Raw genomic sequence first — 26,696 nt, forward strand, 5'->3', positions numbered from 1 at the left:
ACCCGGAAGTGATCCCGAAGCTGCTCCTTGGTTTGCGTGATTCATTCTTCGTAATACGATACGCCGCGCCAGAAAACGATTTTTGGCCAGAAGTATTGGGTGATTTGTATAAACAGCGCCGACACAGTCAGCTTTTGCGGTTTTACGGAGCAGCTATTTCAAGCGCTGATAAACTCAAACCTCTGTGGTTTTTCGAAACAGCTAGTGGCTAATTAATTACGTAGAGTTGAACATTTGTCATGCAAATAGTTTTGAATCAAATTAAGTGTATTTTATCTTTAGGGTCCTTGGCTATATAATATTCGACCCCTAAATATTTTCATTTTTTAAAGATGGGCTAGCGATTCATACGGATTTACGGTCGGCATTTGTTAATGAAAGTTTTAAGACAATCACAGAACTGATTTTATAAATCCGTTACATGCGAATGTCCTTAATCCCCTGTTTAAACAAAATATCAAGTGAAGTGTTTGACTTGTAAGAAGCTATCAGAGAAAATTTCAAAATTTAAGTAAGGGGCGGCAAAATTATGGCTTGTATATATGGACACACACAAACTGTGCGTGTGGGGTATCAATATACATGTAGGAACAAAAATTAATCGGAAATGCATCAAAAGTTCATTAGTGTCCTGCCAGAGACAGCATCTGTACATGAATCTCGTCTGTTCAGCACTCACATTGTATTTTTATTTCTGGAGATTGCATTTCATGCGGCGCCGATATACTCATCAGTTTGTCTGGTCTACGGTGAGTAAATAAACACCAGGAAACGATGCTTTTTAATTTTTTTCAAATTTCGTCGCAATCAAGCTATGAAAAACAACAGATTTTGCTAGAAAAATTGTACTACACTTTGATACTCCAAAATGCAGAGTCTATGTTTTGATTGACAGATAGAAAGATGAGTACTGAGCAGATGCGCGTATACATTTCCAAAAGGCTTTCATCAATTACTTACATATTTACATACATCAACATGTCATTTTCGTGTCTGTTATATTTTTAAAGTATTTTTAAACACTTATTTTTATGAGACTTTTATGCACAATAAAAGTTTAATATAGATGGGATTAGCTCTGCATGGCAGGGCTGTGTGTTACCGGCGTTACACGGCCTCTGCATTGCAGGGCTGTGTGTTACCGGCGTTACACGGCCGTGTAACGCCGGTAACACACAGCCCTGCCATGCAGAGCTAAGATGGGATGAGATTTCACTAACGGGTTGTAAAAGTAACATTACATAACATGAATGCATACTTAGGAATCCGTATATTAGGCACAAGCCCATTCTCTTTGATTTCCACTTTGTTTCTTTTAAAACTTACTCATTCCTCCTCAAAATCCGATTTTGATCATTTTCTTCTTACTTTTTAACCAAGCTGGTACTGCACGAGCAAATATTATGGGTATTTTTGCGTAAGCGCCGACGTTCTCACACGCCCACTGCCCCGTCAGTTTGTGCATAGTTTTTCTCGAGGGTCTATGGTTTGTGTCACTGCAGCATAGATAAATCCGGCGTAACATTTTGATCAACTCCTCAAGATGCAGGGTCATGTCGGACTTCAACAGTCTGGACGGCAGTGGAGATGAATATTGTTTGTAAACACTAGACGACCTTGACCCATCCATGCCCTGGTTACGCACTGTCAACAAAGGGGGCGTACGTGCCCACTGCTGACACACCCTATCCAACTGATCGCTGATTGGTCGATTTCGCCAGAAATGTGGACAGCAAGGTTTCTTCCCCCCTCCACTGTCTATGGTTTCATTGACCTTGACCGGAAACCGTTAACCTGCAAGACGTTGATGTCTGCAGACAAGTGACTGTTGAGGAAAAATTTATTTGGCAGCGGTGGGATTCGAACCCACGCCATCGAAATGACTGGTGCCTAAAACCAGCGCCTTAGACCACTCGGCCACGCTACCTTGATTTGAGGTCAAGTGAAAAATTAAATTTTATTCTTGTATCGGGAGCATTTCTATGAAAAGTCACCCCTTCTCCTATAATAGACCTACATGCTTTATTTTTTTCACAATAAAGTATTTCAAATTTCAAAATTCATGTACGCGTAGTTCGGGCCATGTGCAATGTTACCGGAAAATTCCAGTGTATATACGTATGATCAGTATGCTGCACATAGGACTTGCGGAATATGCAAATTTCGTCATACGTGGTCGACGTCATCAAATGCATACTAAATAACCCGCGGATGTCGTGTATCGTATTTCACACGATTTTTCGATTATTTGTAGAAGCAAACACAAGGTACGCACTACGCGGTGAACACAACACCGAGGAAACAATCCCTGGCTGAAAGATAGCAATTATCTGCTTACACCGCATCCCGAAGGTGCATTTTCCTGCATTTACGGAATTGGGTGCTCGCAGAGTGGAGTGGTATCTACAAAAGTAAGTGTTTTTGTCAAAGAGAATTAAGTATATGTGCCAGAGACTGAGAGAGCCATGCCTAGCCTCGACGGACGGCACGTACGCTAGCCCGGCCGCGGCGCGGGTCGGGTAGAATAGTGTGACATCGGGATTGCGATGAAAATGTGTTTGCTATTCGCGCTATACGATTGCTGTTCAATGCTGTTTAATACAGTTTGAATCATAGAAGGGGGAATAGTGTGTTTCACGTTTTATATGTGAGTTGTATACCGAGTGATTGAAATTCTTGCAAAATGACGCCGAGTACGTCTCCACAAAAATCCGCCCTTGCCCACATTCTATCTCGGACGGACGGGCCGAGTAGGGTGATTTGCACATGAAGATGTGTTTTCGTTTTCGAAGTACGCGTGAATAAACCAACGTGAATCGTCGGAATATTTTAAGAAATGTTTAAATCAACTATTTTTAACTTTGTGAAGTCTCCGCCATTCCACGGAATTTCGGTCGAGTAATATTTTTAAACATAGGAAATCTCTATAAATGAATTTCAATACATTTATGTTTGTTTATGTTTCTGCATTCGTTTTGTCTTTTTAAATTGAAGTCAATCGGTCCATAATATTTTGAAAGGGCGTTCAATCATTTTTCATTAATGATGTAATTATTGAACGAAATTACGTCATCGATGAAACTGACGGATGGAAAAATATTGGAACAACTGTAAATAATGTAGGGAATCCCCTCGTGATTATGACTAACAGCCATCGTCAGTTCCACCTTCAGTGCAGTGTGCGTGGGCAGAGACGGTAGGGAGGGTCTCGCTACGTACGTGTTGTCAATAAAACCCTGATTGGTCGACGCTTCCTGGCAAAGCCTTGGGCACTCCCAGTTGTAGAATGAGGATTACCCTAAGTGCTCAATTTTGGATATCTTCTTACATTGTCCATAGGGATTTTGTCACTGAAATGCTCAAATGCGTACCTGTATTTTCTATATATTTCTTGTGGGAAGTTGAACTATCAAAATTTGATTGTGAAAATTATTTTTTCTTCTTTTGCAATATGCAGGAGTTTTTCAGGCAACTTGCAAAATTTCTTTCATCACACGCAAGAGATTTCCAGTAATTTCTCAAGATGTCAAGAGTCTCAGTTGATAACCAGCCATCTTCTTTTGATGAGGAGGAGGAGGATGATGATGAGTTTGATGATTTTGATCTGCTGCCTCTGTTGACCGACTGTCACATCACAGAGGAAGATGAAGTCAACCAAAACACGGATGATGATAATGATGAACAGCAACTCGATAACCAGCGAAAAGGTGTACGCTTCAGCTCCGAGGACAACTACGATTACAACCGCATCAACAATATGCAGAATTATCACAGGAAGGCCCCTCGCCCAAATCTCAAAGTCAGCCTACCCATGAAAATTGAGTCTAACCCTCGCAACTCGACAAAAGAGAGTGAATTTCTGTCCAACTCCTGCCCCGTGAGAATCACCACCAAGACACCAGCTGTGTCGAAAGAAATGGAAGAACGCCTTCTTCAAGATCAGGGGTGGCAGCTATGAAGATCCCTGGGCAAAGTACAACTTGGATGCCTTGGAAACAGAGACGGCCATCAGACATAGATACAATGCAGTCAAGAAATCATGGGTGTGTGATGATGTCTTGATCAAGATTGAACCAGAGGTGAGGCTTTTGTTTTTGAATATTACATACAAAATGTCCATTTATGCCTGGAAAATATGACACTAATTCCAGCCAGGCTGGAAAATATGACACTATTAAAGTCCAGCCAGGTGTTGTAGATGGTGGCTGTTACCGGTATCACTGTTAAGATCACTGAACGGAGTTGGGCAGGGTTTTCAAACCAATGTTTTGAAGTCTAAAAGGTGACCCACAGGTATACATGTCGTCACTTGAATATGGCAAAGAAGAACTGAAAACATTGAAAAGAGATAGGTGACAAGCCTAGGCTGACATTCAAGAACTATTGCTCTGTACACAGAGGGTGACCTTATTTTATTCAAAAACAGATTGTATTGCTGAGGACAAGGTTGCTGTCTGTGCTTTTTTGCTCATTTGTTTGACAGCAAAGTTTTAAAATTTGCTTGTTTCAACTTTTCCAATGTCCATTGCCCATATATGTCACGCAGTATATAGACTTACCAGTACTCTATTTTTAAACATGATAATATATGGTAAAACAAAAACCCTTTCAAGTGCTACACCTATCATGAGCTAAACAGGACAACAGAGAGTACATACACTACAATCCTGAATGAAGGTTTCCAACTATGAATAGAATTCCAGTGAATCCCAACACCCTGATCCAGCAAGGCCACCGAGGGTTGGCAGATCGTCTGTATTGCCAACACTACAGCTGACACTAACACGAACTGTCTGATACCAGCTATCAAATACTATGAAAAATAGTAAAGAATGAGCTACAAAATCACTATCAGTTTTAAGTTGAAGGTAGAATAAGTCTGTGCCTTTGTATAAAATACTGTAAAAATAGTAGAAAGTGAGCAACCAGCTGAAAGTTAGTCGAGGAGACCTTAAACTTGTACACTACGCATATCATTAGCATCTTATTGTTGGTTTCATGGACTGTGTGCCATTTGTAAAGACAGCAATCATTGATAACTGTTTGGTGATTAGCAACACTGTACATAAAAGCTATATAAGACAAATCAAACCAGCAGTCAAGATAATGAGCAAGTGGTCATTGATTTATCTGAGTTTAGCAGCAGCGGCACCCTACACATCCCATTGTCAAATCATTTGTATTCTACACTGAAGACCTCACCATTCTTATTTCCCATGAACAAACAATGACTTGAATTTGTTCACGGTCCCTCATTTTGTGGAGGGACCGTGATTTGTTACATAATTCACAAATGAGAAGCTGTCTTGCTAGGGTACATGTATTGTACAGATGTCAAGGCTATTCACAATCAGTACTTGTAGAATTAGGCTGATTGGAGTCGGGTGTAAAATAGCAATTCTGACTTAATCGTTCAGACTATAACTTTATTACACTTAGTCTACTACAGTATATCATCTGTCGATACAGTATGGTAAAATAATAATAATATATAACAATTTTAAAAATAAGTTAAAACTAGAAAAAAACATAAGACAGGGAAAGAGAAAAATGATAATATTATATTAGTTTTGGAGGGCCAATCATAACTGAAGGATGCTAGGTCATATTTCAGTTGCAGAGCAGTACATCTGAATAAATAGATCTGTGCGTCTGTACCAACTCCTTTATTGTGTCATATGACTGGTGTTCGTGTCGCTGTTTTGGCAACCCTGTAATGTGCTGAGTTTGCAATAAATATATACTGCTGCCTGTACTCTGAAACCAAACATTTCATAAAAATTCCTGTGACAAAGGTCACAGTGCAGACAAAAATAAAGCCCTGACATAACTGCATTGTTGTGTTCATGAAACAGGTCATGGTATGACGCAGCACAGTGGAATACAGAAGGCCAGAGAGGAATATTTATTTTTAGTTTTTTTTTTAGAAAAATAAAAAAACAGTTCCCTTTAAATAATTTGTTGTTGAGGTTTCAAATCTGCATTTTGCTATGATTCTTGTGTCCTGGTTTCTTGACTTTCTCAGTGGAACTGCCACAACATCATAAAGTGATGAACAGATTTGTACTCTGATAAACTTTACACAGCAAAAAGATACAGGGTTGAACACTCAATGTCAACATCGGCACTGGCCTTGATCTTGGTATGATAAGAAGTCTGCACAGGTTCACATGCTTTGCATGTTCCTCTAGAAGTGACCTTGACATCTTCACAAGGTTGTCTGTGCGTTTATTGAACCTGAAGCAGACAATCCTGAATAGTGTTTACCCATTAGATGCATTCCCATGACTCAAAGAGCTGGAAAGCGTGATAAAATAGTGTCATCTGTCTATTGAACATCAAACTTTTATGAATTTTTCTCATATTTCCTTTTTTGGCATTTGAGTTAATGCAATACAGTATGTACGGTATAAGAGACTACAGCTTACAATGTGGAATGGAAAGCTGCTTAAAATTTAGTTTCCTGTTGATTTTTTGTTCATGCAGGGGTGTAGATTAGAGCTTGTAGCTGGCAAAAATTAACCATCTGGTTTGCTTTTCAGTACCGGCAACTTTTTTCAAAAAAGATCCCTTCCACTCCACTGTCCCCTGCCACTCCGTTGTTCCCCTACCTCATCAATTCATTCAATTCAATTTGTCACTTAATATGTAATTCTACCACCTACTTTTTGAGCGTAGCTACACCCAGTCATACATGATAATCCCATCAATAAAATTGGGTATTAGTTCATGGTTTTATTAAATGAATAAAGCGAACAATAGAGATTTGAGTCTTCATCCTTGGAAGAAACTGGGCGATGATCTGGATCAGCACAGTGTTTATGAACGAATATTGGCAGCAGTCCAATGAAACAGTGTATAACAGGCCAAACAGTTATTGACGCCTTTTCGGTCCTACAGTTTTGTGTCTGTATCCAAAGTTCACACCAGGTCAAATTCTTTTATGGCTGACCAGCACTTGTTTTGGTGACGACCAATGATAATTATTCTTGTCTGGGCATCATCTGATTCATCTACGTCACTGAGGCTGTATTAAGGACAACATAACAAAACATTTTATACCCTTGTAATGTATTGTAGAAAAAATAATAAGGTTTTGTGGTGGCAGTGCTTTGACGTATACTTTTTGTGCATGCAATTTATGACGAAGTAGTGGGATATCCCTGTTAAGATACTGGTAGATAAGCATAAACAGAATTCTGAAAGCCATAAATGCGTAGTGGTAATTTGGTTAGCATTGTAGCGTGGTAATTGCAAATTCTATACACAGGTCACTATGTTTTGATGACCATTTTAGGAATAATGAAATCAGCCTTGTCATTTCCTGTGTGAAGTCAGACACAGTTCTCCCTGACTAATGTTACCACATCCCAAACATCACAATGTAAATAGATGAAAATCTTCCCTGTTGTCACCCACCCATAGGTGGGGTATATGGATTTGGATGAAAATAAAATTCATTTTAGGGTTTTGTTTACTTGACTAACCAAGAGATGTAATTTCAGCATAATATGAGATTTTTTTACTGTTTTATATTTTTGATTTGTATCATCGTTTATAAACTTGTATTTTGTGTTCATCTAAGAACAATTCATTGATGCTCTATCATAAATGACAGAAATCAACAAAATAGATGGTAACACAATGTCTTACTAGTGTCACTCTTTGTATTCAGTAATGATAAGGTCAATATCTACACTTCTCACCACTTTCTCACACAAAAAATAGTTCTCAAATCCGCATGCACATTACAAATCCGACAACTTTGCTGAATTCTAGACTTTTGTTACAATGTGATATCAGAAGGGATACAACTTTTTTTTTGCCACTTACAGTAAAAGGCATAGGTCGGAGTATTGAAGAATAACAAAAGTGACAGTTTGTCATGGTATATCAGATACCACTGATATTTCCTTTTCATACTTCAGCAGTTGCACACTATTGATGGTGGAAATGCCGTATCTTCACAGGATATTAATAATAACGCCTTGCTGTTACATTGGCTACAAATTTATCTAAAGGCGATGTGAACAGCCCGATGCACAGTGTGTAGATGTGCTGCCACTCGGAAATTGTAATGTACGTATCCCTATACTATAGATAATGGCCACCTTGAGCTAAAAATAGGAGGGATGCTGCGCTGAATTTTCAAAACTACTGTATTTAGGAATTGAAGTTCAGATGACAGTGGCAATGAACCCCCTGATGATGCTTCCCACACTGTCTTTGATGGCTAATGGCCAATAAATCAGTTCACTTCAAGACCAGTAGCCTCCATCTCATGCTGCTTATTCAATTATCAGCAAGTCTAGACATAAGTGTTTTCCATCTTCATCAATACTGCCGTGGATCTCAGACTCTGACAGTGCACTCTGTGCTACTTTATCATTTCCATCCAAATTCTGAAATCCTTGAAGCCTTAACCGTTATGTCTTTATTAGACTTTGTCTATTGAAAGATACCATTCCTTCACAATGATAAGATCACAGTTCTGAACTTACAATCAGCATTACGGAACAGCGTGTAAGAATACAGTATGGTAACTTCTGAAATATTTTGAGGTCATAAAGAATCTTGCTAATTTTATTGTAATGTTTTGACCCAGTGTTTCCAGAAAGGAATATCCTATTATAGTCGTGGCAGATGTCAATAGAATCATCCTATGATGCATCAAATTCTTTTATTGCAAGATATGAGGTGGTTTATTATTCATTTATGCAGATTGATGAATATTGTTTCGGTATATGTACTTGGTATAGTGCATCATATAACCAAATCAGTTGTTACTTCAAAGTAAGACCGCAACCGTAATACTCGTTTGAAATCTAGAAGGATTTGCTTCGAAGTATTATTTCACTCAACAATATCGTTAATGTTGAATTTTATTTCATGATGTGTTCAGAAATTATTTCCAGGAGTTGTTTAGAATATCATTAATGGCTTTTTATGGTGTTTTTGCTGTACATGTACGTGCTGGTGTATAACACTACCATATGCTACCGCAGTGATGACGTGATCAGGTGACTGTTTTGATTCTGTCAATATCACAAGATTTCATAGCCTAAAGAGGAAAACGGAACAAAAATAAAGAGATGTTATTTTAGGAAGAAAAATCATGCTGTTCATTGCAACACAAAAATTTTCTGTGTACTGTGGGTAATATTAAGGAAGTATTTTTTGACGTGTTGATGATATTTTCATTTGTAACATCACTTTTTTCACTCTTAAAAAGAGAAGAGGATATACCGATAATAGTGTGGTTTTAGGGAGATTGCTGGCATGCTGTGTATGGACAAACTTGCCAACACAAACATCGGTAATGTGCGTCATTGTAAGGCTACATGGTTATCAAATGTATCAGAAAACTTTAATATGTAGAAATCCCTTCCACAATATAAGAACTGGCTACCATTGAATATGCAGTCTACATGATGAGTGTATTCAAATTGTCTTTAATTTTCAATCAGATATTGTTGCAGAACTGATATATTATGGCAGCGGAGGAATTTTCACAGCCTTGCTATCTGACTACATATGGAAAAGAATCTCTCTCGATTTAACGAACTCATCTCGCTCGACTGGCAAAGATTATTATGAAATATAATATTTTTATGCAGTCTGTTGTACATAAGTTTCCTGCTTGGATAGCCCAGAAGATTATCATCTGTGAAAATTTAAATTGTTTAAAGATATGTGAAAAACAGTTTTACATTGGAATATGTCAGTAAATATTATGGCAGAGGAGACTCAATAATTTTATCTCAGGGAAAAAACCAGAGTAACACCAACATGATATTTTCTGCTTCTGTCACGTCACTTGAGAACACATATCTTACATAATTACATGTACTTTCTGCTCAGTTGAATAAAATAATTGGAACTGAAACAAACTAATTTTAGCCACAAGTTGTTTATAATTTCAAACATGCTCTATTATTAATCGACAATGGGATCAAAATATTACTGTAACTGTTAGAATATTGCCTTTTCTCATCGTTTTTTCAGATTAGTGGCAAAATAAACAGCAGAGATAGCGCCATTAAAACGTTCATGTCATTTTCCATTGTATCAATGATTCCTATGTAAACCTTAGAGATCTATAGCTTGCTATTGTGTAATTAAATGTGTGTGTTTTCTAACACTCTATCTCTTGTCAAACATACAAAAGAGATAACGTTGTCACAAAAGATGTACTTTGTACCATCGCTTTCAACCATTCTCAAATCTCTGATGGAGCATCTATTATCCTTATTATTGAGAGTGATACTTTAAAAAATACCTGAAAAATTCTGGAGTCCAGTCCAATTTCAGGAAAATACGCCTGCGGGACAGATTTTCACAGACTCTCAAATATTTTCCTGTACTCTTCTGGTTACTGCTCATTTTGAAGATTGCGAAGTAAGTAAGTTTGCACCATCTTAGTTTTATGAAAATTAAAAATTTGATTTTCCCCGTACAGTAAACACAAGGATGTCAGCCATTTTGAATTTCAATTATTGGTAAATGTTAGATAGTTTGTTTTCCCAGTACCAAATTTTGCACAGCGACCACTGATTTTAATTTCTGATTTAGCCAGGGAATGGTTAAAATTTACCTGGAGGAAAGTTCCAACAAAATTCTTACCAACAATTTAATTTGAAATTCGAGTATGTACCAGTGCATCATGAGTATGGCTGTATTAAAGTTTGCTTTAAAGTTGTACATGTCTGGTGATAAGAAAACCTGATAGTGTCTTGCTTTGTATATACATTCAAAATGTGACATGTGAGTTTGTCTTTGTAAACCTGGAGTCTGGCGAGGCAGTTTATCTAATCATCGTATCTTTCTAATGTTGCTACCCTGGCATGCATGCGTCATAATATTGGTGACTATTTACAATTTTCCAACAGTTTCCAAAGTGATACAGCTCTATTAGAACAGTAGGTCTAAAAATTAAACACCCAGTTTTCAGAATGTATGCATGTCTGCTTCCCTAAAAAAAAGGACAGATAAATTATGTTGAAAGATGAAGTTTTTCTGCAGCAATAACAAGCTTGAGACACGTTGTGTACATTGGAATACTGCAGTAGTGAAGCACAGTATGAAGACAGAAAATTGATGCCGCATATGTGGGAAACATAAGCAAGACACTGGAAAAAACATAACTAATTCAGTTACCAACTGGTAAAGTTTATTATTTGGTTATTTTTGTGTCGCATGAGAGGTTATCTGTAATGAGATCAAAACATGTGAGTAGCTATAGCACATGATGATTTCTGTTAGGAATTCAAAGTAATGATGATACTGCTATTGCCATTTTCTATCTTCAAGTAAAGGTGGACTAGGGCCGTGGACTAGTGCATGTCATTTCTGCAGAGCTGTAGCAGCCTTGTTATGTAATGGAGTAATCTTATAATATTGACTTAGCTAAGTGTGTTCAATGATGTAATAATTATCACTTCAAACATTCATCTTCACACTCATAATAGAGTCTAGACAGGCTGTGAAATCGATTTTCACAGGTTCTTCAAATGTGTGTCTTGAGTGACCCTCGAGTAAAAACCATTAAGAATCACTGGTTTCTTCTGTGTAGCTGTGCCTATATATAGTGAAATCTGAAGCCTATTGCATCAGGCAATCAATGAGATAAAAAATGTAGAGATACAAATTGTGAAAATTCGATGATACAGAAAGATTTTTTCTTTGTTCATAACTTTAACATTTACAACTGCGCTGTGTTAAATCAATTTGATTGATAAAATAGCCAAAATGACACAATTTGAGTCTATTTAATACATATTAGCCTAATGAAGATGTTAGGACCTTATTTGATGCAGGAGGGAAAATGTTCCATTCCGTCAACTCTCCAATTTTCTCTATCAGTTTGTCACTGTGGGCGTATAATCTGCATAATCTGCCCCTTTCAAAAATAACTAAAAATCTGGACAGATTTTTGACCTTTGATAAATTTCGCTGATCAACAGATTCTGCTGAGTGGATTTCAGAATTTCAGACTGAATTGAATTTTGTGTAACAGTGAATATGGTACAATTCCAAATTGAAAAAATAACTGAATTATATAGCATGTTATAGCATGTACAAGTTTCATGTTTAAAACATGGATTCCACCTCAAAAAGGAAAGGCTTAAATTTTTGCTCAAACTTTTCTCAAGCAAACTTTCAACTATTCTCTTTCAAAACAAGAATATAAATCGTGGGTCAACGAGCAAAGTTTTGTGCTAGAGAAACAAATTACACAATATTTGAGGATAATTTAAATGCAAAATGACCATCATCTGTTTATTATCTCTATGCAGGGAAATAAAATACCCGATTTTCACAAAACTAAGCTGATAAAAACTTGGCTTGCCTCATACACTGTACTCTTTAAAATGACCCGCAAGAGGTGGGCCAAAGAATATCATAAAACTAAAAATTTCAAAATTTCAGAGTCCAAATATCTGTCCCCGAGCAGCATTCTACCTTAAATCTTATCATGGAAATCAACCTTAGCTGTATGGTCCCTGGGGAATTTGGCATGCTTGACAATAAGTCATGCCCAAAGTTGTACACTGTGAACCATCAGGAGAAAGAGAATTATGTGTACAGTATAATTTCCAGTTTATACTAATAATCATATAGCCATATATATAAAGTTAGATGTCTTATCAACTACAATATAAGCAAGTCATAATTTGTGTAGATGTACACCCAAGCATGTTCGTTCTAAATGTACTTGAATTTTAGAATTGTACATAATTTATGACATCCCTAAACTCATACCGTAAACGTGTTGGTCATAAATTCTACCATGCAGTTCCGCCACAACTAGTTAAAACACAGCATCATTATAGTACTCTGCACCGTGACATTTATATTGCTGAGTCAGGTTAACAAGTTTAATTTAAATTGATTGATTGCTGAATTCACATTCTGCTCTGGAGTGCCAGCTATGGCGCTGAAAAAGAATCGTGACAATTTCACTTCATTTTAATAGCAGTTCTGCTTCATTATGCATGAAAAATTGTGTTAATTACAAGGAAGAAAAGTCACAAAATATGATGGTATTTTATTTATTTGAATGAGTCTGTCGGAATAACCAACAAATGGCAGAACTGTAATATTTCCAATAGTTGAATACGATTTGCGCATATGAAAATGAATTTGACAATGACATGTTTTCATACAGTTCTGTGTATTGCAGCTATTGACGACATTTTATGTCAGCTTGTTCCTGAATTCAAGTCTAAGACTGCAACGTCAAACACCATGAATAAAACAACGATCAGTACCTGTACACTGAGCGGTTAATGTCAGTAATGTGTTTCACGAGCCACAGGGTGATTTCTCGGTAAATTCTAATTTTGCACTTGCAGTATATTTAGAACAGGAGGTATGATATGGACACAAGCTCTGTGAATGTAAATTTTGCCTCATTTCCAATAATCTGACCATTTTACATCTGTTATCTTGAGATTTGAATGCATATTATGTGTTTAAATGACAACTTCAGATGTTGATACATGTTCATCAGTAGAATCTGCCAGTGTGAAGCAGAATTCTAGTGAATAGAGCTGTTTGTGAATGACGTCATTGTTCTCTTATTGATATGCAAAAATAAAAAAAATCATCAACATTTTTAGAAATTACGGGTGCAAGAACAACCAAAATACTACTTAGAAGTGACTCCAAGTGTTATTATAAATAAATGGTACATGGCTTAGACTACAAGCTGCAAAAACAGATATGTATGCAGCTTTTAGAAAATATGTCTGTATTTCAAGCAGCAGTGACCGCGATGTTACCCGTGTGCAGCTATATTTAGTAACAAATGTGTAACTGTGAACAGTGCTACCGCTGGCTAGCAAGAAAATTTATGCAAAGCCATTTTCAGTTTTTCTTGTGCTGCTTGAGCCTTGATAGTTTTAGAAAAATTGAGTATTTGTCTAAAAAAAACCCAGTTTGATGATGTGAATTCTGACACCTGTAAATATTTAGTTGGGTATTAAATTTACATTAAACTTCACATCCATTTTTATTGCTTTTATAGGATATCATTGTTGCTATATTGTACTTGATAGAAAATATTCAGGATACAGTTATATTTAGATTAGGTGCTTGTTGAAAACACTTTTATTCACATAAAAATATCACCTGTATTATTTTCTGATGCATGGTAGGAAGAGAGTTCATTTCAGGACAGTAAACAAAGGGTCAGTCAACACCATGGCGAACTTTGACCCAATTGAATGGAAACTCCCATTCTAGTTTCAATAGCATATGTTCATCAACATGTATGACCTTATCCGATGGGAGTGTCACAAAATGCTGAAATGCGACTGAAATGCGACTGTTCTCACCACACAGTAATTCTGTCATTTGATACTGGATTGAGGCTATTCCAAAATTGTTGGCATTAATTTTCATGAGACATTCTGATTTAACGAAATAGATGCAGCAGTCAAGTAATTCATATTGTATGGCTGCACATAAACAAGTTTTTAGTTTTGGTTCCATATGATAAAAAAACAAAGCTGGAGGTGATCTCTGATCTGCCTTGTTAGTATGCAAGCATTTTACTTGTGAGATTTCCGAAAGTCACTGACCTGGATGAACCCCCAGCAAATAGTCACTAGACTGGAACACTGAAAGAGGGACGCCATCAGTGCAAAGTGATGTAAATATGCCATGGTCTGTCAACTCTGCCCTTCAGGGTAGACCTGCCTGATACAATAAATGGGGTAGTCCATATATTATTACCTTGAAGTGCAGAGGAAATTCAGGTGACAAGGTCAACCGTATCATTCACAACAAAAGAGTATTCAAATATCACATTCATATTTTTAAATATTCACAGATTTACATGTTGAATTTTAATGAATCCGGTATTAGATTTCCACTTTCAGAAAGATCGTATTTGTCACGTGTGAATAGGGTTTATATCATATAGGCATGAGTCTCTCCAGGCATGTTTTTGGAACAGGTCAGATTTAGACACGCTAAATAGGTCAGTTTTGTCTGTTGTAGAAAAAAGAGTAAATACATCAGGAATGAAATCTATAAAGGTTGGAAAAGTAAAAACTAATGTTTTGTGAATGATTGAATCACAAAGTTCTTAAAAATGATTGAGTCATCTTTTAAAAGTCCCTGGAGTGTAAGATGGCACGTCACTAGATATCTGTTGTCAAAAAATATTGTGATGTCTTAATTGTCTGTGATATTCATTCTGCCTTAAACATGCAATTTTCTGGATCAAAATGTGCTGATCAAGATGTGTATTAAAAAAGACAGTAGTGTTTGATGGTATATGTGATATTTATGAAGACAGTGCAAAGGTTACGCTGTGTCACCCAGGAATATTATAGGATGACCCAAAAGGCATGTGAAGTCATCCATCAACCTTGTGTCTTGCAACTAATTACTCTCCTGGGTTATGATTCTGAAAAAAATATGGATACTTCCAAAAGCCAGGGAAAACCACAGCAATGATGTAGTTTGGAAACTGCATGGGAGTGCAAGCAAATATTAATGCATCATTTGTCATCGATACGTTTAGATGTATAGAGTACTGTCATCGTGATATTTTGACAATAACAGCAGAGGCATGTGTTTTTTGAACGCACCTTTCGCAAACTTGTAATTTATTACCAGGTCGTCCAATATGTATTACACCAGTATTTATGCCAATGCTCATCTTCGGAGCCTGGTTGCCATGGTTTCACCATACAAAAGACCAGACAGGAGTAATGACGACAATGGTGTTAGTTACTCATGCAAATCTATATCCCTGACGCTGCCCATGTTGCATGTAGATGCATGCGTTTTACGACTTAGCCTGGACAACTCCAATTAGAAAATATAATAAATATTGAAGTGAGAGATACTGTCACCTGATCTATATTTTAAAACTGACTCACAGTGCACAGAGTTGAAGATTTTCACATTTACTCTCAAGATGTTCATATTAAACATATCTTCACTGAACACGACACTAAAACATTCCGTTACTGTGGCGAGTCTTAATACACCGCAGTAATATTTAGCAACGACAGACGTGCTACAGGCATGAAGATCACTATTCTCTGAAAAAACACTTTCATTATGAAAAGTGTTCACACAAATTTCAATCAAATCTCATACATTTTGTTTCAGGAAGTGCTGAAACTTAAAATAGCATTTTGAAAAGCCTGGCAATTTATATCTTGAGTAATGATGGCAAAGTGTTTCCTGGAGTAGGCTTTAGAAAAATATCAACGTAGAGCTTTAATTGTCTGGCTGCAGTGGTTGTATTTAACTGAACATTTTTTGTTAGAAATATTCACTTTCCTTGCAGTCTGTGTTCTTCCACAATTTTTTGTTTTCAAAATATCTTTAACCAGCGTTGCTGAAATAGTAGAAACCTCTAGTAAAAGTAGGATATGTCTTTAATTGTTTCTTCTAAAATTAGTTCATGAAAAATGCTCAAATGTAATTGAAGCGTGCAAACACTTTATCTTTAATCATACCCCATTGCAGAACATCCAAAAGATGTCACAACATTTTGGAAGGAACTCTTTTAGACTTCCAAAAGCAGTGAACTATGTCAGAGTCGACTTTGTACATGTTCTTCTACAAAGCCTGCATGCTGTCATTGTCTTCTTTTTCGGAAGACATCATTCTACACATTGTTAACCCTTTGAGTGCTGTAATTTTTCCCACCAAAATTATACTGTAACATTTTACAAAATTTTTTAAATTTCTCTGTGATTTTTTGAAAATTTTGGACCAAACGGACATCACTTTTCAATGACTACAATTTTTGATCAAAATTTTGGGGAAAATCGGAAAAAAATGGACTGGGTTCACTCAAAGGGTTAATTCTTTTCTATGGTTGTTTTGGGGTCACCATGCACATGACAACCAAATCGATTGAAATTGTCAGCAGCTAAATATAATCCCAATAACTCCCTGGCATTGAACACAAAAGAATAGACTATGCATTAACATGTACAGCAGACAGACATAGTAGAAATCCTTAATCAAAATAGATTTTGCCGATTCAGCTGAAATGAATTTGTTCATTGAAGTGCTCCTAATGACATTACTAAAATGATTATATGATTAGACTTTAGAGATACTTGCAGTGACATTCAAGTCTTGGATCAATATTGTCAATTCTGAATTGATGTCAACAGGCACTACTGAAGAGTTGCCTGAAAAAACAATACGCACATCGTTGATGACTTTTTTTTTCCTGATTTTCTTAATCTTTCTTTTAATTGCTTTTCAGTCGTTTGCTGCAGGTGCCATGAGGCAGTGCTACCGAATGTGAGTCCCGTCGTCTTTTTCCACTCTTCTTGCACAATTTACTGACACACGCTGTACAAAAATAAGGTCACATGTCTTTTGCGGCATATGATGGAGAGAAACTGATTTGAGCGATTATCAGATCTAGGCAAACTTCCAGTTGTGTTCGACATGCCACCCTAGATGCCATTGAAAATTTAAGTATAATCCAGGGACTCTGTTTAGCGGCACGGCAGACCATAAAATAGAGAATGATTGGCATGGCAACCGAAAATTTGTATGTGACCGACATGACTTTCAAGTAAATGGTTTTATAATGAAATTACAAGTTATAGGCAGCACCAATAGAGATACTGACACTGTCTATAATTTATATTTTTGCCATGTGGTAAAAACAAATAGCATTTTGGTATTTTTTAATTTTGAATTTTTCCATCATCTGATGTTGCAGCTGTAGTGGAAAATTAAAATTTGAAATTCACTGTCAATATCTTGGTTGCCTTTGATATCACGGCCCAGTAGATTCAAAACATCTGTTGCAGATTTTTCACTCTGTTGATGGCATACATTATGTGAGCTGTGCATTTTGAAATCAATCAAAGTGTAGCTGTGAAAATGTCACATTTATGAGAGAAAATTGCCGTCTTCGCCACAGGTTTCCTATTATTTCTTTCTCAAAAATACTGTGTTATCTGTGCTGTCAGACGTTTTATTTAATAATACAGCTCTTTTCAGAAACTGATTAATTATTTCTATAAAGTCTTGCCATGTATTTCTGATGCATCTGCATTCAGTGATGAGTAAAACAAGTGGCCAAGTTTTTTGCACTGACCAGTGAATCACCTGTAAATGATATTGTGAATACATCCTTGTATCATGATGGATGTACGCATGATGAACAATCTGCACTGCAGTACCTCTGGGCATACAAAGCATGTTTAAAACCCCATTAGCTGTATATGTTTGCATCATGCTTACAAAACTAAATATCATCCAATCTTTAGAGAGATATTTCTTTAATTCCTGTAATCAAGCCACATTATATCTGAAAATTTTACTGTTTTGGACTTCGGTTATGAATTCGGTCAGTTTTTCACAATTTTTGCATTCTTGTGGCGGCCATATCCCGGGGGCCATAGATGACTTACAAGTTTAAATTGTTTGGTTGTTAAATCAAAGTTTTTGCCAAACTTTCTGTGGTTTATACATTTTGGTAAGCATATTTTTACATAACCTGCTTTTTATTTCAAATTATCTTATTGAAAAAAGTGCAAAAAGATACAGCTTATGGGCCTTAAATTGGTTTGTAAGGGCCAACAAGTAATGAATTGACATGTGGTCACTTCCAAGTCTTCATTCTACCTCACACATGAAGCAGAATCATTTGAATTGAATCCCCAATTCCCCAAGATAATCACTTCTTTTGATAAACACATTTCACAGAGGTGCTCAATAACGTCTTCTCTCGTTTTCGATAACAGGAAGAAATTGTCCAATTTTGCAAGGAGCGATAACTGGAAACACGCATCCAACTACGTGGCCAAACACTACATCGATAACGTGGACAGAGAAGTGTACTTTGAGGATGTTAAGCTGCAAATGGACGCCAAACTGTGGGGAGAGGAGTACAGCAGACATAATCCTCCAAAAAAGGTGGGAAATTCGCTCCGGATTAATGTCGTGATTTTTCAATCATTCTTAATTCATGTTAGGATTATGCAGTGCATGTACATTGTTTTACCTGGTTATGTCAGTGTAAAAGAAAATGTGATGGCGAATAAGTTATGAAGAGAGTGTGTGAAATCAAATTATTCAGTAAGACTTGTTTTAAATTTGGTGAAAGAAACCTGAGATGTACATGCAATGCAATCTGTTCTAATATTGCAGATTTTAAAATCTGTGTGGTCGCATCCATATGTCGCTTGAATATTTCATGTGTTTTAACAGCTTACAAAAGGAACAAATGTATGGGAAAGAAATCATTGCGGTCAATTTTATTTCTCTAATTTTGAAACATTTCAAAAAGAATGAAGTTTAGTCTGAGAACAATACACACATTGGCTCAAATTTAAGTGAATTAGTTTTAGTCTTCACACGTTTTGACAAGTTTATTTGACGTTCAAACCTTTAATGTTATATATGACTGAAATAGTGATGCAAATAGTGTGCTCATGATCTTTCAGTTATTGGCGCAGATATTCTTGATTTGCTTGCGGATCTGTAATCTGGTGAGTCTGCCAGCTCAAACCTCTGATTCAGTGTCCATGTGCATGTCTGATAAGAATCAATCGTTGTCAGGGAAACGCAGTTCTTTCGGCGAGACATTGACTTTTGCAAATTTCACCGGCAGGTTGACATCATTCAGATGAGCGTTTTGGAATTCAAGAATCGTCCAGGGAAACCGTTGTATCACCTGGAGCACCTTATTGAAGGCAACTACATAAAATACAACTCGAACTCAGGGTTTGTGCGGGACGAGGCAATACGTTGTACACCCCAGGTAAGTTCTTGATCCCCCACGGACACAGACAGATTCTGCCATCAGATATGTGTGATTTGTTGAAAGCCACTGTATGTGATATGTTAACGGGAGGGAGTAGTTGAATCTGGGCTCAAAGGTCGTATGGGACCCATATGACTGACTTAAACACTGTATCCAAGGTATATTGCTGATTGATGAAAGTTAAAACACGCTCGTCATAATATACATCGTAAAATTGAGTATACAAATTGAAATGTTGCAGCTATGTTAAAGGTATACTGTCACCTGTTCCAATTTTGCCAAGGTTATGATGGAAAGAGAAAATCTAACCAATCACAGATTTTAAGCAGGTGGCTGCTTTTTAAAAACAGCGCCCTCACATGGGCATTTTGAATATCAAGGACCGCCCCTTTGACCATATATGGGCATATTTAGATTACAGGTGACTGTATACCTTTAATGCATCTAGATATTGTGGGTGAAAAACACTTTAAACAAGAAATATCACAGCTGCACCCCTCCCTTTAAAATTTTAGAGTTTCTTGTTACTACTCAGTGTCTTAAAATTAGAAATAACACAGTTGAGAATTCAGGAGTGTTGAGGGTACTGTGGGAGCACTGATCCTGAAGTAGGTAGGTCAGACACTGAATTAAGAGATCTGAAGTAGTCTGCCAATTTTCTGCTGCATCAGCCTTAATTCTCACAGCTTCTGCATACTGAGTGGGTTTTCTGTGCATTTGAATCATGTTCAGCCTTTTTTACTTTAAGGCTTTTGTATAATGCAAATTTCCTACGGTGTGGTTCGGTGAATCGTATTATAAATGAGAGCTTGACAGGAGGATGAAAGTCAGAAATAGATATGCTAAAGGAATATAAGCAGATACGTTGTAAGGTCCCCTATGTTATTTGCAGTCAATGGCTTAGCCCTATCTGAAGATTATCAGATTTTATTAATCTACCACCTGCACTAAAATTTATACAAAACCATTTGTAGTCTGCATCCAGACATAATCTTAAGATATGGTATCAGATAGCCAATGCACCCAAACTAGACTTGAGTCAAATTCGATTACGACCAAACTGCATGTTTTGCTTTGAGGCTTTTGCAATATGGAGATGCAATTATGTTTAATTTATGTCGCAGGTCTTTGCCGTGCATGTTTGGCCATGCATAAAGTTGGTTGAACTCAGATATATGCAAATTGAAATGGACCATGAAATTAAAACAGAAACCGGTCTTTAAGGGTATTTATTGCCAAGGGGCCAGTTTGTGGTCGATTGAGAATGAAGGTCATGTGACCTAAGTTTACAGCAATTTATGTAATCCTTCACCCACAGCTAGTCGGCATGTTCCGTCGTGTTTCTGTTTGTCGTGGTACAGTCATGACACATACCTGGGAAAGGACTGGGACTCTGAAAATACAGGGTCAACATGAGTCAGCATCCTCAGAGAAGAGTCAGAGATTCCCATTGTCTACACAGTAACATGCAGAAACAGAACTGTACAAACTAAAATAAACAGAGAAACAATAATTATTTCTGTGAGAATTAATATTCACTCATTATTGCCAAATATTCTGTTTTGAAAACATATCATCAAATCAACAGACAAATACATGCATATAGTGAATACATTATAATATATATATATATATATATATATATATATATATATATATATATATATATATATATATATATATATATATATATATATATATATGTATATATATATATATGTATATACATATTAATCGGAGTCTCTGAATCGGAGAGTAAGTACATTTCAGACATTGACTGCGATGAGAACGGCGTAAATTAAACTGAGTGTCACATATCAGCAACTTAGTGTTTTTCCCACTAGGCATATACATTTAGTTTCAGCGTAAGTGAGTTTGACTCCAGAAATCGATTGATTTCTTTGTAGCGAATAAACTTCCCTAAGATATGAATTCCCCAGTGGAATGCGTTACCTTTCACGTCAGATTCTAATGATGCTAATAAAAAACCCTGTCTTTTCATTGCAGGCATTCAGTCATTTCACGTTTGAGAGGTCTAGCCATCAATTGATTGTCGTTGACATTCAAGGTAAAAAAACCTGCCAATTTCTTTCTCTTCTTGCTGATTGTCATTCTGTGCCGGATAGAAAGATAGGGATCTTGCCTCGATGCAAAGTCTGTGATAAGTCTTGCATAAATGCCTTTGTTGACCTCTTTGGTCTGCACATGTATGTTTGTGTCTCGCCGTCACTATAAATGCAGTGCTGTTTTTCAGTTGACTACGTGCAATGGAAATTCAAATTGATGCAGGCATTCACAGCCATTATTGTAATGCTACCTGCAGAATGGCAGTCACAGACTTTACTCTTGAAAAATCACATTTTTAAATGTATACTCTGTAAATTTTCTCACCATATGGATCAGAAGAAAATAATTATAGGCTTCAGTGACGGTGCCATTAGTTTGTTTATATGTTCAAGGAAAGTCTTCCACAGATGTACCATGAAAAGTTCAATGATTGGTGCAAAATTTCTGTACTGTGTTGTATTTATTTATCCTCATTTCTAAATTCAGTGATCAATTGGATAGTAAACAAATTAATTTTCTTCACTGTCATGAAAAAGAGAGGGCATAATTTATTGGGGCAAAATTCCAATTCCAGTTGTATGATATTAGCAATTATTTGAAACAACATTAAAAAAGTAAAATACCATCTGATATTAATTGGTTGAAAATGCTTAGTACAGATGTATGGTACTGATTATACAATCCAATCTTTCTACATCCTGTTTTTTAACATTACATCTCTTTCACTGCCTTTTCACTGTTTCTGTATCATATTCCCTTTTGTCATTTTGTACTGTGTATCTCATTCTGTATCTCTCCATCTCCAACCATCTCTCTCAATTCCCTCCTCAACACTGTGCCCCACACCACAGGTGTTGGAGACCTGTACACCGATCCTCAGATCCACACACGCAAAGGTGAAGAGTACAACGACGGGAACCTTGGTCCCAAGGGAATGGCCCTGTTTTTCCATTCCCACTGCTGCAACCGCATCTGTGAAAGTCTCGGTCTGACCCCGTTTGACCTCTCGGCCAAGGAAAAGGAAGCCCAGCAACATTTGAATCATCTGCAGGTACAAGTCTTGATAATTATTGTTTATGGTAATAATATGGTTTATAATAATAATGATAAATTTTTTATTTTGTATAGTTTTTTTTATACCAATGGTATAAAAAAAATGAATTATGGTTTTTGATAATAATGATAAATTTCTTATATTTTTTATAGTTTTTTTTTATACCGAACAGAATTGCACATCTTTACATTCAAAACATATCAAAATATGATTGTAATGAAAATATTAAAGGGATGGTGACTGTAACTTTTGGTGTTTTTTTCATTATGTTCATATTTAATGTCAGCTGCAATTTCTTTGTCTACCAGTACTTCCTAAAGCATGTTGAGATACACAGTATTCAGTTTGTCAACTCAGCCTGTACATGTATAGACGGCATTGTTATTGTTGAATTTAGGTCTGGACTAAAACCCTAGTGTAAACAATAACAGTGCACTTTATACGTATATATACACAGTGTTCACAAGCTGAATCGAGGGTATTTAAACATGTTTTGGAAGGTGCAACAAGACTTTGCAGTTGACATACGAAATAAAAGAAAATTAACCAAAGTAACAGCTGTACCTAGTATTTTGTTTTTTAGTCTGCAAAGATGGACTGATGGGATTATAATCATAATAAATGATTAAATATTGAAATTGCTGTGTTCTGGACCCATTTTCTGCAGAGTTCTGCCGCCACAATGGTACGCGGATCAGAGGAGCTGTGTCACAGTCCCCGTGTGTCTGGTTCCATCGATATGACAGACTGGATCACCCGTCATAGAAGCTACTCCAACAGCGAGTCAGTGGAGTCACCATCCAGCCCCGACAGCATGATCTCCCCGATGTCGCCAGCCAGCCCCGACGACGTTGTGATGGGCTCGCCCCCTCCCAGTCCCCTTATCCACTTCCGCGGTCGTATTCGCCACGACAGCGACAGTGCCACGCTGACACAGGTGAGCACTGGGTGTGGTTTGTCCTCTTGTCAAAAAAAGCACAATTCTAGGGGTGCTAACCTCGCAGTATTAAACGGTTTTGCTGGTTGCGCACAGGGATGCGATGACGATGTTCGAAAATGGATAGGCGGCGGTAGAAATGCGAAAGGAGACGATGATGATCACGAGATTATAAAAGTAAGCCAAGCAAAATTTCTTGCATTTTGGATTCTTTTGTTTCACAGTTTATATTCGAAGTTTGATATAACTGACTGCTGCAATGCTGCATATTCCCGAAGCTCCTAAAAAGTTTTCTTTTACCTTACAAAGAGGTACAGTCGAAAATCTTGATGGAGAGTTGTTATTTTGTTGTGTTTGATAAGTGTCATAGTTTCAAAATCGATCTCAAATCATCCGTATTTAAAACATTCCTCTTTGCCATTCTCATGGCAAATATTCACCCTCCGCTGGTTCAAACAACAACAGGCAACAACAAAAACAGCTGGCAACTCCATAAGATTCAAACTGCAACATTTGCTGCAATGTCGCTGTGAAATGTCTGCATGTGTGTCTTGTCATGTTGTATGAGTTTGTGTATTGATATAAAGATTGAAAATTTTTGCAGTTTGCTCAAGTGTGGGCTAATTAGTCCCCACTGGACGAAGTCTAGAACGGGACTTGTGGATTGGTTTCCGTCCCTCTGTCTGTCCGTCCGGAGCCATTTCTTAGACATGACCCAGTTAAGGAACACACTATTAACAGAATAATAGCAACAGTGATAATCAACTATAAAAAGAGTTTTGAAAAGGGCATAAGAAACAAAGTTCAGTGCAAGAGCTAGTGTATTTAAGTGATGTTTGTCCTGGCTTGTTTGTATCCTGGCATGATGGTGTTGGAATATGATGGGTGCTTTTATGTGCATGTATAGAGATTATAGCAAGGTGATTTCAAGACTGTATTTTTGGTAAATACTACTTGAATGTTTGTGTAAAGGCACTCATTGCCACATTTGAATGTATCCAATAAAAATACGATATGATATCATCTTTGCGTTTTTGTCACAGGAGGAAGACAAGGCTGCATTCATTGCCAACCAAGTCCATCGACCGTCTTGTGTTGACATTGAGGTACAACTGAGACAGCTGATGAACATGAAGAGAAAAACTGGTGGTTCTATACTGGGACAGGTATGTATATACCTTCACTGCAAAACTCTCAAGCCTGCCAGCTATAGCATCATGTCAAGTGTGTTTACTGTAATATCATGTAAAGAGTCTGATCATGATGTTCACACGGTATCTTCAGAAGCTTTGATTTTGACATTCTTTGATTCGGTCATGACATTGTCTAAGTTGCATTTAGAGCATTCCTGATGTTGACCTTTGAGTGATTTTACCAAAATTGACTTAGAAGCTTGACAATTTCCTGCGTAGACCCAGTTCTGAGTGGGCATGGGTAGGTAATTTTCTTACGGTGACATCAGTAGTTTGAAGGCCCTCTAAATATGCATCTTGAAATTTTGAGAGATTTACTGATATTGACCCATAGCATTTGATATTGTTCTTGTAGTTGAAGTTTATCATTTTGAATGATACTTGAACTTAGTACGGTAATATTGACTTAGAACTTTAAACTTTCTGATATTGACTCTTTTAGTTTGAAGAATTTTCCAATATTGACTTATTGGTTTGGATAATTTTCAGATATTGACTCAACAGTCTCAGGATACTTAATTACGACATTGTTAACCATTCTAGTATAAACAAGTTAAGGTGGACAAAACTGAAAATTTGTATTTTTTATCACAATTAGGTTCACTTAGAGATGGCTAAATACCATGAGCTGGGTAGATTCTGTGAAAATGAAGATGAACGCGACATGGAGTCTGCCTTGTTTCATTTGAATCAAGCTGCAAATTGTGGTTCTTTAGAATCCATCATAGCAGTGGCTCACATCTACCTTCAGCTACCAAACGATGTACTCCCAGAAATATCTGTCAAGGTATTGCATGTTTGCTTGTCCCTGTTTGATAGTCAGCTTTGAGGGCAAAATCATAAGAGTGGATAGATATCTTTTTCAGACTTAAGGTTATATACACCTTGAAATAACAAACTTTTGCTCAAACTTTCCTAAATTAAAATTAAACCTTCACACATCATCTTACCAAATCAAGAAATAAAAATCAGGGGTCACCGTGCAAAGTTGAGTACTGTACTAGGGAAACAAATCACCTGACACTTAACAACATTTGAAATTCAAAATGTTGCCATTCCTGTGTTACAATTTTTGATTTTTGAAAAATTAAACCGAACACTTTTTTTACTCTAAGAACTTTAAAATGATCCCCCACAAGTGACAGATCAGAAAAGAGCTGCAAAAATTTGAGAGTCCAAATATCTGTCCCTGAGGTGCATTTTTTCTTAAAACAGCATTGTTCACCATGTTTTTGGAATTCAAATGTCATGAATTTTAGTACTTTACTCAACCAATTCACAAATAAGCACCATGTCAGTAAATTTGATGCTTGATTAGGAAGGGGGATTTATTCTTTGCAAAGCACGAACAAAAGTTTACAGTTTCCAGGTGTGTGCTACCTCAGCGTGTGTTTCTATTGTGTCCACCACCCTATGAGTCTTCAAATATTATGGAGTTTGGTCATAGCAATGCCAGCCTGACGATGAAGAGAAAGGGGTCTATTCAAGTTTGCCTGTTGTTCCCTTGTGGTTACGGGTCTTTCCACTTTGAAATGGGAGTCACAACGTCAGGAAAAGCATCAGACTAATGGATCTATAGAGAGCAATAATTTCTCTTGCAGAATATAAGATACTGCTTTTTGTTTAGAGCTTTTCACAGTTTCCAATATTTTTATTCAAAACATTTTTTTTTCAATT

At 36.8% G+C, this 26,696-nt stretch overlaps 1 protein-coding gene and 1 non-coding gene across 2 annotated transcripts in view; one reads left to right on the top strand and one right to left on the bottom strand.

Annotated features, from left to right (window-relative positions):
• Nucleotides 1-1,845: 1,845 nt before the first annotated feature.
• On the bottom strand, nt 1,846-1,927 carry Trnal-uag (transfer RNA leucine (anticodon UAG)). Its single transcript has one exon. It is a non-coding gene; the product is annotated as a tRNA-Leu (tRNA).
• A 313-nt stretch (nt 1,928-2,240) lies between these two features.
• Nucleotides 2,241-26,696, top strand: part of LOC139151610 (eukaryotic elongation factor 2 kinase-like) — a 29,484-nt gene continuing 5,028 nt past the window's right edge. Inside the window, 11 exon segments of the mRNA XM_070724524.1 lie at nt 2,241-2,411; nt 3,458-3,910; nt 3,912-4,079; nt 17,249-17,286; nt 18,747-18,918; nt 19,616-19,765; nt 21,776-21,836; nt 22,687-22,886; nt 23,557-23,826; nt 24,870-24,992; nt 25,618-25,806. Of these exon segments, the coding sequence (XP_070580625.1) occupies nt 3,524-3,910; nt 3,912-4,079; nt 17,249-17,286; nt 18,747-18,918; nt 19,616-19,765; nt 21,776-21,836; nt 22,687-22,886; nt 23,557-23,826; nt 24,870-24,992; nt 25,618-25,806 (1,758 nt within the window). The 5' untranslated portion in view covers nt 2,241-2,411; nt 3,458-3,523.

This window comes from Ptychodera flava, chromosome 15 (genome assembly GCF_041260155.1).
Source record: "Ptychodera flava strain L36383 chromosome 15, AS_Pfla_20210202, whole genome shotgun sequence".
In the NCBI taxonomy this organism is placed as follows: domain Eukaryota; kingdom Metazoa; phylum Hemichordata; class Enteropneusta; family Ptychoderidae; genus Ptychodera; species Ptychodera flava.